Below are 14,343 nucleotides of genomic sequence, written 5' to 3'. Positions count from 1 at the left end.
TTCAACCTGGTTAGAGCCCTGAACAAATGGATGGGTGCTGGTAGAAGTGCTTCCTCTAGTTATACATGCGTCTCACACCAGTTTTGAACCCTGATTGTACAGGGTTTCAAATCATGCACAGAGCCTTCACCCTCTAACACGTGGAGGTCTGTAAACAGGGTGAAAGTGATGCACTAGAGGACACAGGGCTTAGCAGCAGGCCCACACTCTCCCTTGCATGTTTGCTTACATGTGAGTAAAAAGCCTGCCCAAATAAGCCTGTTGTCCTATGATATTAACCATATGGATCACATTTTCCTTACATTGAGCTACTTACAAAAATAAGGATTTCTCAAATTATTTAAGTGAATTGGACTTTTTCAAAAAGCTGTAGCTACTATATAGCTGTAATGCTATTGATTGTATGAACATGTCTTTTCAATCAAAGTGAAAATAAGATTTCATTATCTGAGGTTCACTTTAATCTGTTTTTTTCTGTATAGTTTGACAAAAGATAGATATAACAGTCATACATATATGCTGAAATTCTGTATATAACAATGCACTGGGAAAATGTGAATAATTTTATAAGAGAAACTGTGCAGCTCTTCTAATTAATGTAAAACCTCACCTCCAGTTTCAGGCAACCATTATGCCAAACTGGAATACAATAACGCCTTTGCAAGTCCCATTCTTTGACAGGCAAGCATTGTAGGGGAAAAATAGATTTGTTGGTCAACACAAAAGCACTGAGCTACTTGTGCTTTATCACAAGCCAAAAATAAATAACAATTGTTCATTGTGCCCAATAATAATAATAATAATAATAATAATAATAATAATAAACATGCTGTGGAAGTGGCTGACTGGATTCTTATGCATGTTCCAGCAGGCATCCCACAGTTCCCAGAATATTTCTGTAAAGAGTTACTTAAGGAAAGTGTCCAGGTATTTTCTGTGATAGCTAACCAGACAGCCTATCTAAAACTAGCATGGTTTGTTTCTCTCAAACAAACCATGATTAGGGCACCAAGAACAAGCCATGAGTTCTAGTCTGAACATTAAAACTAAGCCAGCAACTCCATGGCTTGGTTTCCCAATTGACTAAAGGAAGAATAAAGCACTCAATAAAGAGCTCAAGGTGCTTACACAGTATGCTTTGTAGCTTCGTATTATGTCCAAACACAATAATCACTGAATGCCTTACAACGCCAAATGTCCATGTGCGTCACATTTTAAGGCATAATGCTATCCAATTAATCCTAGAATTGACACACACACACACGCCATGATGCCTAAACATGCTAAGCTACTTCTATATGTAGTGGCATATTTCACCTTAATGCTAGAATTTTGGATAACTGGAAATCCAACAGTATTTAGGTATCGGAAGCAAGTATCTGGCACCACAGAAAAAATCAGTCTCAAATCCTAGTAATTGGCATGCTCGGAACAGAGAAAAGTGCAACACTTTTCTGAACATCAAGTACTGCACCAAAACTAGCTCAGCATATTATATACAGAGGCTTGGGTGGGAACAGCACTGGGCAAATTAATATACTTTGAGCACAAAGAGAAAAAGCAGCAGAACCTGCTCTGACCTCTTCAGTTTGAGTGTTCAAGCTCTGTTACAAAGAGAAGAAGAACAGGATCAGCAAGGGACAGCGTATCATGCAAATATACAGTTTTCCACACACTTTTCTTTTTTCTACCCCCACCAATAGAGGTAAATACGATAACTATTTTTATAATATTTTTCCCATATTCTTCAATAGAAAATATCAGTATTTCCCAGCTATTCCACAGAGTCCCAACTTTGCTCCCAGAAAAGTAATCATAATTGCTGCCCAAGAGTTGGTTCAGATATAACACTTATCTATCTATCTTAGACACCAAACCATTATTTGTATCCCAGATATATAGGCAATGGCTTGTGGCCCTCTTCACCTTCCTTCCTTAAGAATCCACAGCAATCCCAAATACTTGATGCCATGGGCAGAGCAATGACTGAAACCACAGTTTATAAGTTAAGATACAGCACCAAACCTGTTTGCTTAAACTGTGGTTTGTAACCATAGTTTCCCTACCCATGGTTTGTCCGATGATGTTGGTCCAGATATCACAACTAACTTTGACTTGGCTTCACAGACCATGGTTTGATGTTATGTTTGAACCATCTCTGAAAACATTTTTAACTAATATTGTTTTGTTGGTTCCTCCCTCAGATAGCAAAGCTTGAAGAGAGACTGAACTTACTTTCTCACCAAGAATCACATACGTCATCAATACAAAATAACAAGATAGCTCAGATCTCTGACCTTGAACCATGGCTCTTTGAAACCATGACTCAAATAAAACAATTAAGATATGAGTGAGAGAAGATAAAGATTATGTCCAGAAATAAAAAAGTAACCTGAATGACACTGAAAGAGCATATGGCATACACACAAAGAGCATATACACAAAATCACCCAGTAGAGCACAGCTCATAGACATCATAATGAGATTTGCAAGGAGTAACCACAAAGGATGTTATCTTAAACAAAGCATGGCAACTTGGCCAAATAAAAGACAGGAGGCCCTGTTTTTCGAGAATCTTAGCATGGAAACACAGAAGAAGATTCACATTCAAATATTTCACAGAACAATAGAGGAAGGAAGGAATAAACAGTTAAGAACATAAGAACATAAGAAGAGCCTGCTGGATCAGGCCAGTGGCCTATCTAGTCCAGCATCCTGTTCTCACAGTGGCCAACCAGGTGCCTGAGGGAAGCCCGCAAGCAGGACCTGAGTGCAAGAACACTCTCCCCTCCTGAGGCTGCCGGCAACTGGTTTTCAGAAGCATGCTGCCTCTGACTAGGGTGGCAGAGCACAGCCATCACAACTAGTAGCCATTGATAGCCCTGTCCTCCATGAATTTGTCTAATCTTCTTTTAAAGCCATCCAAGCTGGTGGCCATTACTTTATCTTGTGGGAGCAAATTCCATAGTTTAACTATGCGCTGAGTAAAGAAGTACTTCCTTTTGACTGTCCTGAATCTTCCAACATTCAGCTTCTTTGAATGTCCACGAGTTCTAGTATTATGAGAGAGGGAGAAGAACTTTTCTCTATCCACTTTCTCAATGCCATGCATAATTTTATACACTTCTATCATGTCTCCTCTGACCCGCCTTTTCTCTAAACTAAAAAGCCCCAAATGCTGCAACCTTTCCTCGTAAGGGAGTCGCTCCATCCCCTTGATCATTCTGGTTGCCCTCTTCTGAACCTTTTCCAACTCTATAATATCCTTTTTGAGATGAGGCGACCAGAACTGTACACAGTTGCTAGTGCTACCCCTTGTGTTGTTAGCGTTACCCCTTTAAAATAAATGAAAAGCATGACAACAAAACAATTATCGTGGAAAAGCAATGAGATGCAAAGAAGTTAATAGCTACATTAAATCTAAATCCAGAATGGATGCAGTTGGTAGCAGAAAGAGGAGGAGGAAGATGAAAATAAAGTAGAGCAGGGGTTCCCAAACTGTGGCGCGTGATCCACAAGATTTGTTCAGGTGGTCCATGGCATGTCTGCATTAAATATTCATGTTGATTTTTAATTGTATTTCATTGCTTGATTTATTTCTTATATTGTAGTTCATTGTATTGTATTAATTAGGTGTATTAATTGTATTGTATTAAAAAAGTTTGAGAACCACTGAACTAGGGTAAAACCCATAACAAAAACCAAGTAACTTAAATAAGAGACTTCCATTTACACCAGAGAATCCAGACAAGATGGAAAAGGTAGTCAACAGCAGAGAAATGGTAAAAGGGAAAACAGAGAAAAAGGTTTACCCCTAAAGGGACCAACAAAAAAAAGGAAAGCTAGAGGAAATGGAAGATCAGGGAGAAAAGGGTGGAAGTTATGCATGTTAGTTTATGTGTGCATGTTTTTTTTAATTTATTTATTAGATTTATATCCCGCCCTTCCTCCCAGTAGGAGCCCAGGGCACATGAATACACGAAGAGGGGAAATTAAGCAAATATAAGTATATATGAGTATGAGCATACATAGGCACATGAAAAATTGAAAATGTGGCCATATAGAAATGGGAAAGAGGAATAGTTTTTAAACAAATAAAAATAAAATGCAGGTTCTGTGGATCTTTAACACCACATGCTGCAAATTGCTCTACTCCTTATTTAAGAGAATCACAACCTCATCTAAGACAAGCTGTAAGTTTAACAGTGCTCCCTCTTATATCCTGTAGACCAGGGGTGGGGAACTGGATCTGGCTAGTAGGCCAGATCTTTTTTATATTTTATTTATATCCCGCCCTTCCTCCCAGCAGGAACAGAGGGCAGCAAACAAAAACACTAAAAACGCTCTAAAACATCTTAAAAACAGATGTTAAAATATATTGAAACAAAACTTCTTTTAAAACATCTTTTTTTAAAGTTTTAAAAACATATTAAAAAGCAATTCCAACACAGACATAGACTAGGATAAGATCTCTACTTAAAAGGCTTGATGAAAGGAGGTCTTCAGTAGGTGCCGAAAAGATAACAGAGATGGTGCCTGTTTAATATTTAAAGGGACTGAATTCCAAACGATAGGTTCTCTTCCTATGTTGTGCGGAATGGACCTCCTGATAAAATGATATCTGCAGGAGGCCCTCACCTGCACAGCACAGTAATTGACTGGGTATATAAGGGGGTAAGACAATCATTCAGGTCTTATCTCCAAACACGGGCCAAGTTTGACAGGTGGACGTAGCGGACAAAAGCGTATGGAGCACTTCCCAAGCACCAATAATGAGCTTACAGTCAGCAGTAGAGAAGCGCCGTGCAACAATCATCAGCCAATTGTTGGTCCTAGGAAGCACTGTATGCACACTTCCCAAGTTGTCAGTGCTTAAGAACATGACAAGAGTCCTGGAGTCGGAAGCAATTTTGGGTGGAGTCGGAGTCAGTAGAAATGTACCGACTCCGACTTCAAAATAAATTTTGATTGACAATTTTTTTAAAATATAAATTCAAAATGTCACAGAAGCTTCCCATGAAGTCAGCTGTAGTTGAGCATTTCACCATAACTCAAGATGGAAAACATTTTGTGTGTTAGTGTATGACACAGGACCCAGATGGAGACAAATGCTGTGATGCCAAGATCAGCGCATATTCAGGCAGTGATAAAAATGCTGCTATGAGAGCTTCCAATTTAAAAAGACATTTACAGCCCTTTCCAGGGCTGTGGAATTGGAAGCAATTTTGGGTGGAGTCGGAGTCGGACAGTAGAAAAATAAAGGAGTCGGAGTCGAAGGTTTGGAGTACCGACTCCACAGCCCTGCTTAAGAAGCCTTCCCAAGTGCCAGGAATTCACTCATAGTTGGCGCTTGGGAAGCACTGTGCAAGAGGCTTTGCAGGCACTGCTGATCAGCTGTGTTTGCACAGCCCCTTTTGTCCAAGCCCTGCATTTACCTGTGCCACCTGACATCATACATGGCAGGTTCAGGGCAGGCAGCCATGTCTTGGTCAAAACTGCTTCATAAGCCAAATGGTGAGGTTTGGTGGGCTTAATTAAATCCTCCAGCCAAAGGTTCTCCACCCCTATTGGAGGCTTATTAATTCATCCTCTTCCACACGGGTATTCTCCCTCTGTTTTGGAGCTAACTATGATGAGCATCACAATCTGCAATAAAGCTAATGCTAACCACAGTAATCCTAAACCACAGTTTGCAAACATGATGACAACCAAGTTAACTGTGGTTTGTTGGCAACTATGAATATTGACAATGCCAGTTCAGATGCAATGCTAACCAGTTGGCTCTGAAGCAGAAAGAAATGGGAAAGGATTAAGACAACTGGGCAAAGTTATTGCACTGGACTTCAGTTGTGGGATCAATTACTTGCACAAGCCACCATTCTGATTCTTTAACAGCAGTAAATATACCCAGTATTAAGTCAGCAATAGCATCATTCAGCTATCACTTAGGAGCACAAGCACCAAATAGTTATGGTTGTGTCAAATAATGGGAGACAAAAGATCTTTAGATTATCATTTCTCAACCCAGAGTTACAAGCCAGACTTTAATTTCTCAGAGATGGGGAGCAGCCATTGCTTCTTTATCCCAGAATCATAGATGTGTAACCCAGTACCCACAGCACATGTGAGGAATGAATTCTTCCTGAAATCTTCATCTTTGAATTGAGTCTACTAGCTGTTCTCATGGCTATGTCATCAGCCTACTTTTTGTACTTTTTTGTTTTTTATATTTTCCCTCATAGAGAACTCGAAAGCCTGCCATGCTTTTGTGACATTTTGGTTAGTCCCAATAAAGGAATTGCCATATTATTAACAATAATCACATGTACATTTTTATTCCACTCTTCCTCCAAGAAGCTCAAGGTGGCATACAAGTCCCCTCCCATTTATCCTCATAACAACCTTGTGAGGTCAAGTTTGGCAAGCTGCTTTCTCCCAGCCTAAGTCATGCAGCAAGCCTTGTGATTGAGCAGGGATTCAAATGCAGGTCTCCTAGTTGAAGTCCAGCATTTTTACACCAGTGGTTCCCAACCTTTATGAGGACGGGACGCCCTTTATAAGCTGGAAAAAAAATGTGACCCCCTCCCCCCAGGGAGGCAGGCTGGCTGCCAGGAAGGAAGGGGGAAAGCAGCCTTTTTTTGCAGGCTTGCCTCTTTTTGCTTCACAAGAAGCCCACTCCTCTCATTCTAAGTAAGGCCGTTGCCAGTAGCGGCAGGGCAAGGAGACGGGAATCAGTGACAGCAATCCCCTCTTCTTCCTGGTAGCCCCACCCTCAGCCTCCTTTGGCATATGCCATGTATTTTATAGGCAAATGCCTGCCCTTATTGCGCCTGAAAGACGCTCTGGAGCTTCAGAAAAGGCCTCCCCTCTTGTCTGGAGCAAGGGGAAGGTGTCATCTGCAGCAGCAGTGGAAAGCAAACAGTGTAGAGTGAAGACTTTTTTTAAAATAATAATAAATAATTCATTTCTTTACTGTTCGCGGCCCCCTCTGGATTACTTTGTGGCCCCCCTGGGGGTCCCGGCCCCCAGGTTGGGAACCACTGCTCTACACCACATTAACTGTCATAGGAGGGAGGAGGATGGCATCAATAGACAAAGCATAATGACATGATTAACAAAAAATCTCAAGCGGTTCAACATTCTCATTAGATTACACCTGCCTAACCATCATTTGATAAAACTTGCTTCCTTTAAGGTGTGATGAAAGAACTTTACCTTAAGCACACCAGGATTCTTGAATACAGATTGACTTGCACAATATCGGAATTGTTCCTCTGGTCATGCACTGATAGCCTCCCCCTGCCCGCCCCTCCCAGACCTCATAGCCCTGCTTTTCACTTACTTTGTCAGAAGTGTCAACTTTAACTGCTCTTAACCCATTACTCAGGTTAACTGTCAGCTTTAGGATGACTTGCTTTTAATGCTTGTCCTTCCCCCACACCCACCCCTTTTAAGCTCAGATAAGGAAAGTCACTCCATTTGAATTATTGTAACTAACACACAATCCACCCTTTTTAAGGAACAGTTTGATTATGGACTTCCCACGAAGTGAAGATTCCAGAGTATATTTTTATATTATATATTGCATATTTTTAAGACCCACTCTATTTTCTGTGATGGTGTTTAGGTTGTTTTTAACTGTTTTTAATTACGTGTTTAAATTTGTTGTAATCTGCCCTGGCACCTCTGGGTGAAGGGTGGGTAATAAATTCTAATAACAACAACAATAACAATAATATTAATATTAATAATACAAAACCAGGGATGGTACCCATCTTGGTAGGGATGTAGTAGTCTACTCTATATACTTAATGCATGCAGTGAGTTTTCCTATAAATCAGGAGTTTCCAAAACTTCCTTCTCCCCAAAAAAACGAAGACTTGATCCACTGACAGGTTTCAATGTTACAAACCTCTTTCAGCACCGCTTTGAAGTTCGTTCGTTTAATGAAAAACGGTAGAGATGTGTTTTTTATATACATATATTTAAAAGTCACAAAACTTTAATACATCGTCCAGAAAGGAAGAAGTAAGAAACATCTGGGTTTTTTTCTTTTTTCTTTCTTAGGGCAGAGGCAGGAGAAGAGGGTCTGTTGGACCACTTTGTTTCTCCCACTCCCAACCCCAGAGAAAAGAGGGATGACGCCCCGAGGGTCTCCTCCCCTCCCCGTCTTCCTCCTGCATCACTTCAGAGGCAAGGGAAGCGGGTAGTAGAGGGAATTTTTTCCTCAGCGGTGAGTATTGAAGAGAAAGGGGGGTTCAGAGGAAGGAGCAGACGGGCTTTCCATTTCCTCCTTCCCCACCCCGCTCTCAAACTGACCGGCTACAATTTCCGTTAACCCGCAGGGAGGGAGGTGCTGGCGAAAAAAAACCGGTGCACGAGACTCAGGACAGCCGTTGGCAGCTCAGCATGGGGCAGGCGCTATACGAGCGGCGAGCGGCGCGCCTTTACCTGTCTATGGGAGACGACGAGGCTCTTGTTGCCTTCTCCGTGGTATCGCCATTCATTCTCATCCATCTTCTCCACTTCCATCCCCCAGCCAACGGCCACTTCGTTTTAGTTTCCGGGCTGCCGGTCTCCTCCTGCTTCTTTTCCCCCCTTGTTCTTACCTCAGCTATAGCCACCGTTTTTACCCCGTCTTCCTGCGCGCGCACCCGCACATCCCGCCCACAAGTCCCAACGGCAACGAGCGCAGCCTTTCTGGCTCCCGGACGGACGTTCGCGAGTCAACCACCTGGTAGTTTTTCGACACACGACTAGCCTTTCGCCCGGTTCAGGACAGGAAGTTCCTCCTCCCGCCTTGGGGCAAGCGGAGGTCACCAACCCAAGAAAATAATGCATTGCATAGAGGAGGGACTTCCTTAACTAGCCATATTTAATGTGGGCATCAACCTCAGCCTGGATTTCCCTTCTCAGCCCGTAAGGCTTTGGTTATGATAAGCGCCATCTTTATTCTTGGTAGACAAGAGAGATGAAAGAAAGAGCTTCGCCATCGTTGATCGGAAAGAATCTTCCTGAGCATGTGCAGAAGGCTCAGAATGGTTTTTAGGTGTGTGAGTGCGATAAGGAAAAGCGACTGAAAGGTGTTTATATAGATATAGACGTAGATATATGCACACGATGCAATTACTTCTTGATTTGTCTTTGCTTGCCCCAGAAGTTAAATGCAAAATGGTTGCATATTCCTATTTCTTACCCTATGACCTGTCAGGATGATACAACGGACGTGAATAAGATTAGCAGTGGAGACAGACATTAGTATTCTCGCTAATACATTCCTTTTTTAAAAAATATATCATCTGCCCCTACCCTAGACACTTAAAGATTTAAAAATGAAAATAAAATATTCCGTTGGAATTGTAAGGCTTTTAGCCCACCTTTCAGGGCTTGCTAACCCTCACGCAGCAGAGTGACACACAGAAAGTCCCAAGCATCTAAGTAGGGTTGCGCAAGAGCCGTCAGGGAGAGCAGAGCTGCTGGTCAGTGTGTAAAGAGAGTACTGAGCTAGAGGGGCCATGGGCTGACGGTATAAGGCAGCTTCCTGTGTTTGAGACTTACAGCATTTATAAGGATATTGAGCAACCGTAGACAAAATCAGTTTGATTTATCAGTATTGTTGACTCTGGCAACAGATCTGTGAAGCCTTAAGAGAACTATTTCCCATCTCTGCTATTTGATGCCTACTGTATACATACAATGGAATGGAGTTCTGGAATTATGAGGTACTGTATCAGTTTAGGCTGCATGTCCTCCACTGTAAGATAATACTCTCTGCAAATTATGGAAAAAAACCTACTTAGGAGAAAGCTTATATCCTAGCCAGCTATGCTATGCTAGTGTAATCACTACTGAGCTAGATGGAGCAATGATCTAACTCCATGTAAGGCAGCTTATGGTGTTCATAGGTTTTTGTTTTTTGTTTATTTGCTTTGGTTTGGGTTTTGGGGTTTTTTTTGTAGGGAGATTTCCATAGGGAAATTTTCAAAAATGTGATCCCACCACCTGCAGTCTGAACTGGCTGAGCTCATTTAAGGGAGGCGCAGTAGTTTAGCGATACAGCCCCAGGTTCATTCCTTAGCATATCAAGGCAGGGCTGGGAAAGCATTTGTTAAAACTGTAAAAAGGGCACAGCAAGGCATTGTGTACTAGGAGAATGGTCCAAAAGCAGTAAACAGCTCATATAGCTAGATCCAAGAGGGATAACTTACAGCTCAGGAGCCGAATCCTGGGGTGATAAACCTGTAGAAATTCAGTTTTCAGCTCTACCTGAGCAGTGCAGCCTTGAGATCACAATAAACCATAACCAGAAACCTAGATTAAATACCACTGAATGGTAAATCTTGTCTTAACTAACCTTTTAGACTCCATTGTGTCAATAAGCATATGGATAAGGGTGATCCAGTAGACAATGTGTACTTAATACTTTCAAGAAGCTTTGACCAGGTCCCTCAGCAAAGACTTCTAAGTAAGTTTAGCAATCATGTGATAAGAGGAGAGAACCAGTTACTGATCCATAAGAGAACAAGAAACAGTAACCAGAGAATAGGAATAAATTAACAGTTCTCACAATGGAGGGATGTAAGGAGTGGGGGTCCCCCAAAGATCAGTATTGAGGCTTGTGCTTCTAACTTGTTCATAATTGATCTGGAGGTGAGCAGTAAAGGAGCCAAGCTTGGAGATGACACCAAATTGTTTAGGGTGGTAAGGATTGTGAAGACCTCCAGAAGGATCTCTCCAAACTAGGTGAATGGAACTTAAAATGGCAAGTGTGATTCAGTGTAAGCAACTATAAAGCAATGCACTAAGCAATGCACATGAGGGCAGAAATCCTGTTCGTATACATACTCATGGGGTCTGAACTGGCAGTGACTAACCAGGAAAGGTATCTTGGGGTCATGCTGGATAACTTGAAGCAGCTGTGAAAAAGGCAAATTATATGTTAGATCTTTAGAGAAGGGGCTGAAAATAAAACTGCTAATATAGTGTTGTTGTACAAATGTATTGTGTGGCTGAAGATGGAATACTGTGTACAGTCCTGATTGCTGCATCACAGAAAAGGATATTGTACAATTGGAAAAGATTCAGAAAACCAAAATGATTAAGGGGTTGGACCAACTCCCCATGAGGAAAGGTTACATTTGGGGCTTTTTACTTTATAAAAAAAGGAAATTATATGGTAGAGGTGTATAAGATTATGTGTGGTATGGAGAAAGTGGATAAGAAGTTTTCTTCCTCGTTTATAATACCAGAATCCAGGGCCATCCAATGAAGCTAAATGCTGGGAGATTCAGGACAGACAAAAGGAAATACTTCTTCACACACTGCATAGTTAAATGTGTCTAATCCCCTTTTAAAGTGATCCACGTCCTGGCCATTAATACGTCTTGTGGTAGTGAATTCTACAGTTCTGAATTCACTACCACAAGATGTACTAATGGCCAGGACGTGGATCACTTTAAAAGGGGATTAGACAAATTCATAGATAATAAGCTCATCAGTTGCTACTAGATGTGTACCACATCCCGTATCCGAGGCGGTATGCATCAGAGAGGTACAAATAGCAAGATCAGCTCTCTTCTCCTCCCTCCCTCCCAGGGAGCTTTAAAACTGCTTTAAAACCCCATAAATATATCTGTCTGAAATGTGACAGGTTTCATCTGCCCCTTCTGCATTTACTATGTCTGCATATTTCATGCAATTCTGTCAAAAATAAGATTTTGTGCCATTTTTCTTTTTGGAAGAGCCTCCAACTTTAAATGCTTCCATTGCACGAAATCCCTGCACCTTATATGAAATTTGGTCACATTCATCCCCTCAGAATGGACTACTATGCCTGCAAATTGTATCTAGTTCTGACAACGTATTAAAAAGTTATATTTGTTTCCTCATTATAGTCAAAACTTTGGACTTTCTGGAAGTTAAAGTTTATTAAGCCAAAGCACGGTGGGTGTTGTATGAAGCTGTTCAAGGTGAACTGGCCTATCGGAAGTGGAATTCAAAATGACTTTTTCCCCTGCACACATCCCTACTTTAAATTGTTGTCACTGAAATGTAAAAGCTACTCACCCAATTGATATGATCTCATTATTTACATTATTTTAAACATTGGAAGCATGAGGAAAGCAGCCATTTAGTGATAAAAATAAAAGAATGAGAATGGTAGCAACATTGAGAAATGGTTCAAAAATCAATGCATTAGATTTGTTTTTTGGACCCACTACATGTATATGCGAGAGCCAGTGTGGTGCAGTGGTTAAGGGGTTGGACAACAACCTGGGAGACCAGGGTTCGAATCCCCACATAGCCATGAAGCTCACTGGGTGACCTTGGGCCAGTCACTGCCTCTCAGCCTCATGAAAACCCTCTTCATAGAGTCACCATAAGTCGGAATCGACTTGAAGGCAGTACATTTACATTACATGTATATGCTGAATGTTATTATTTATACAGTTGATAAAATAAATGATTTGTAGGGAAATATAACTGTTGGCTGTTGAAAAAATCAACTGATAATTAGTTCTTCCTAATATTTGCTGTGTTCATTTTTTTTTGCATTAAAGTACCATTTTAATTGTCCAAAACACAAATGTTCCCACTTGAAAATCAAGGACCCTGATTCAAGGGTGTACTGTGTAAAGATGTAGTCCTCTGATACGGGTTCTCTATGTGTAAGAATCAGTCTGATCTCTTTCATTCAGAATGTTAATTGAAATATAGGCAAACTAGTTCATCAGGCTTCAGATCATGCCTTTCAGTTTCTTCAGAAGTATATTTGACTTTTATTTGAATAACTATGTAGCTTAACTTGTTCCAGTAGAGATCTTGGGCTAAAACACAACTACAGTTTTCTAGAGGTGAGGTCAAGTGTTTTTTTGCTTAGAGGAAAAATGTTACACAACTATTGCCCTTTCCTAAACCTATAATTTCATGCATTGTTGTGACTCACTTCCTGGAATGGAGAAGAATGCAATGTAATGTTGAAACAGTTCAGAATAATGATACAGTGTCATGCTTTTAGTTCTGATGTTGTCCAGCATTGGCTTAATAAATTATCCACATTCAATCTGCATACATATGAGACTAGTGTCCTGAAATGTGTATTTGTCAAAGATTTCCTTAAAAATTTAACTGGGTTAAATCATGGGCCACTTTATTAAACGGAATCAATTAGAATAATGAACCTGCAGAGGGGAAATCAAGTACAGGAGCATTCTGATGATCCAGGCAAAGCCTGCTTGCAGCCATAGGGCAACCAAACCCTTGCCTGAGCCCGGGGCTGCCCTGTGCCAGACCCCAGGTCGGGCCACACCCTGAAGATGTATAGGGGGTCCAACCCGCATCACTGCCCCCTGGAGCCCTGAAACTCCGAGCGGATGAGGCACGTTGGCCCCAAAGGCGGCCTGTGTTCTGCCCCCGGGCCGTATAGCCCTGAGCTGCAGGTCCCCGGACCGCCAATCACCCCCAAAGGTGCCTAAAGGTGTCACCTAGCTGCCCTTTCCCTTTTAACCTTTCCCTCGCACTTCCTTGACCAGTGACCATTAACATGTTAAGCCAAAACAGACCAATCAGCCTATTAACCCCAAAGGCACCCGTGCTAACCCTTGACTCTTCCCCCCAACCACAGTGTGGAGTAGGCAAAAGAAACCTGCCAGCAAAGCAAGGCAGGCAGGCCAAAAATTCCTAGTCGGCCCCATAGCGACCAAATGAATCACACTGCAGCAGAGGGAGGGGCGGGCGGGTGCCGCCAAAATTCAAAGGAGGGTGGGAAGCTGGTGGAAAGGCCTTAAATGGGCTTCAGCCGCCCCACCTCCTTTCTGTGCGTCACGACGGCGTGCCGCGTGCACACACACATGATGGCGGCCTGGGCTTCGGCTGCGGCCGCAAACACGCCCCTTTGCCTGGCAGGTACCGGGCGCAGAATGGGATTGCGGCCTATTGCCGAAATAAAACACAAACACCATTCATTGGGTTAAATCATGGGCCACTTTATTAAACGGAATCAATTAGAATAATGAACCTGCAGAGGGGAAATCAAGTACAGGAGCATTCTGATGATCCAGGCAAAGCCTGCTTGCAGCCATAGGGCAACCAAACCCTTGCCTGAGCCCGGGGCTGCCCTGTGCCAGACCCCAGCTCGGGCCACACCCTGAAGATGTGTAGGGGGTCCAACCCGCATCACTGCCCCCTGGAGCCCTGAAACTCCGAGCGGATGAGGCACGTTGGCCCCAAAGGCGGCCTGTGTTCTGCCCCCGGGCCGTATAGCCCTGAGCTGCAGGTCCCCGGACCGCCAATCACCCCCAAAGGTGCCTAAAGGTGTCACCTAGCTGCCCTTTCCCTTTTAAC

At 42.3% G+C, this 14,343-nt stretch overlaps 1 protein-coding gene across 1 annotated transcript in view; it reads right to left on the bottom strand.

Annotated features, from left to right (window-relative positions):
* The window catches only part of IPPK (inositol-pentakisphosphate 2-kinase), a 77,507-nt gene extending 68,679 nt beyond the window's left edge, over positions 1-8,828 (bottom strand). The window contains exon 1 of the mRNA XM_061618059.1: positions 8,452-8,828. Coding sequence (XP_061474043.1) covers positions 8,452-8,532 — 81 coding nt within the window. The 5' untranslated portion in view covers positions 8,533-8,828. The remainder of the gene's footprint in view (positions 1-8,451) is intronic.
* Between the last annotated feature and the right edge of the window lie 5,515 nt (positions 8,829-14,343).

The sequence above is a fragment of the Rhineura floridana genome, chromosome 3 (genome assembly GCF_030035675.1).
Source record: "Rhineura floridana isolate rRhiFlo1 chromosome 3, rRhiFlo1.hap2, whole genome shotgun sequence".
NCBI classification, from domain to species: Eukaryota; Metazoa; Chordata; class Lepidosauria; order Squamata; family Rhineuridae; genus Rhineura; species Rhineura floridana.
Note: the sequence above shows the minus strand (reverse complement) of the source record. Positions and strands in the feature narration are given on the sequence as shown.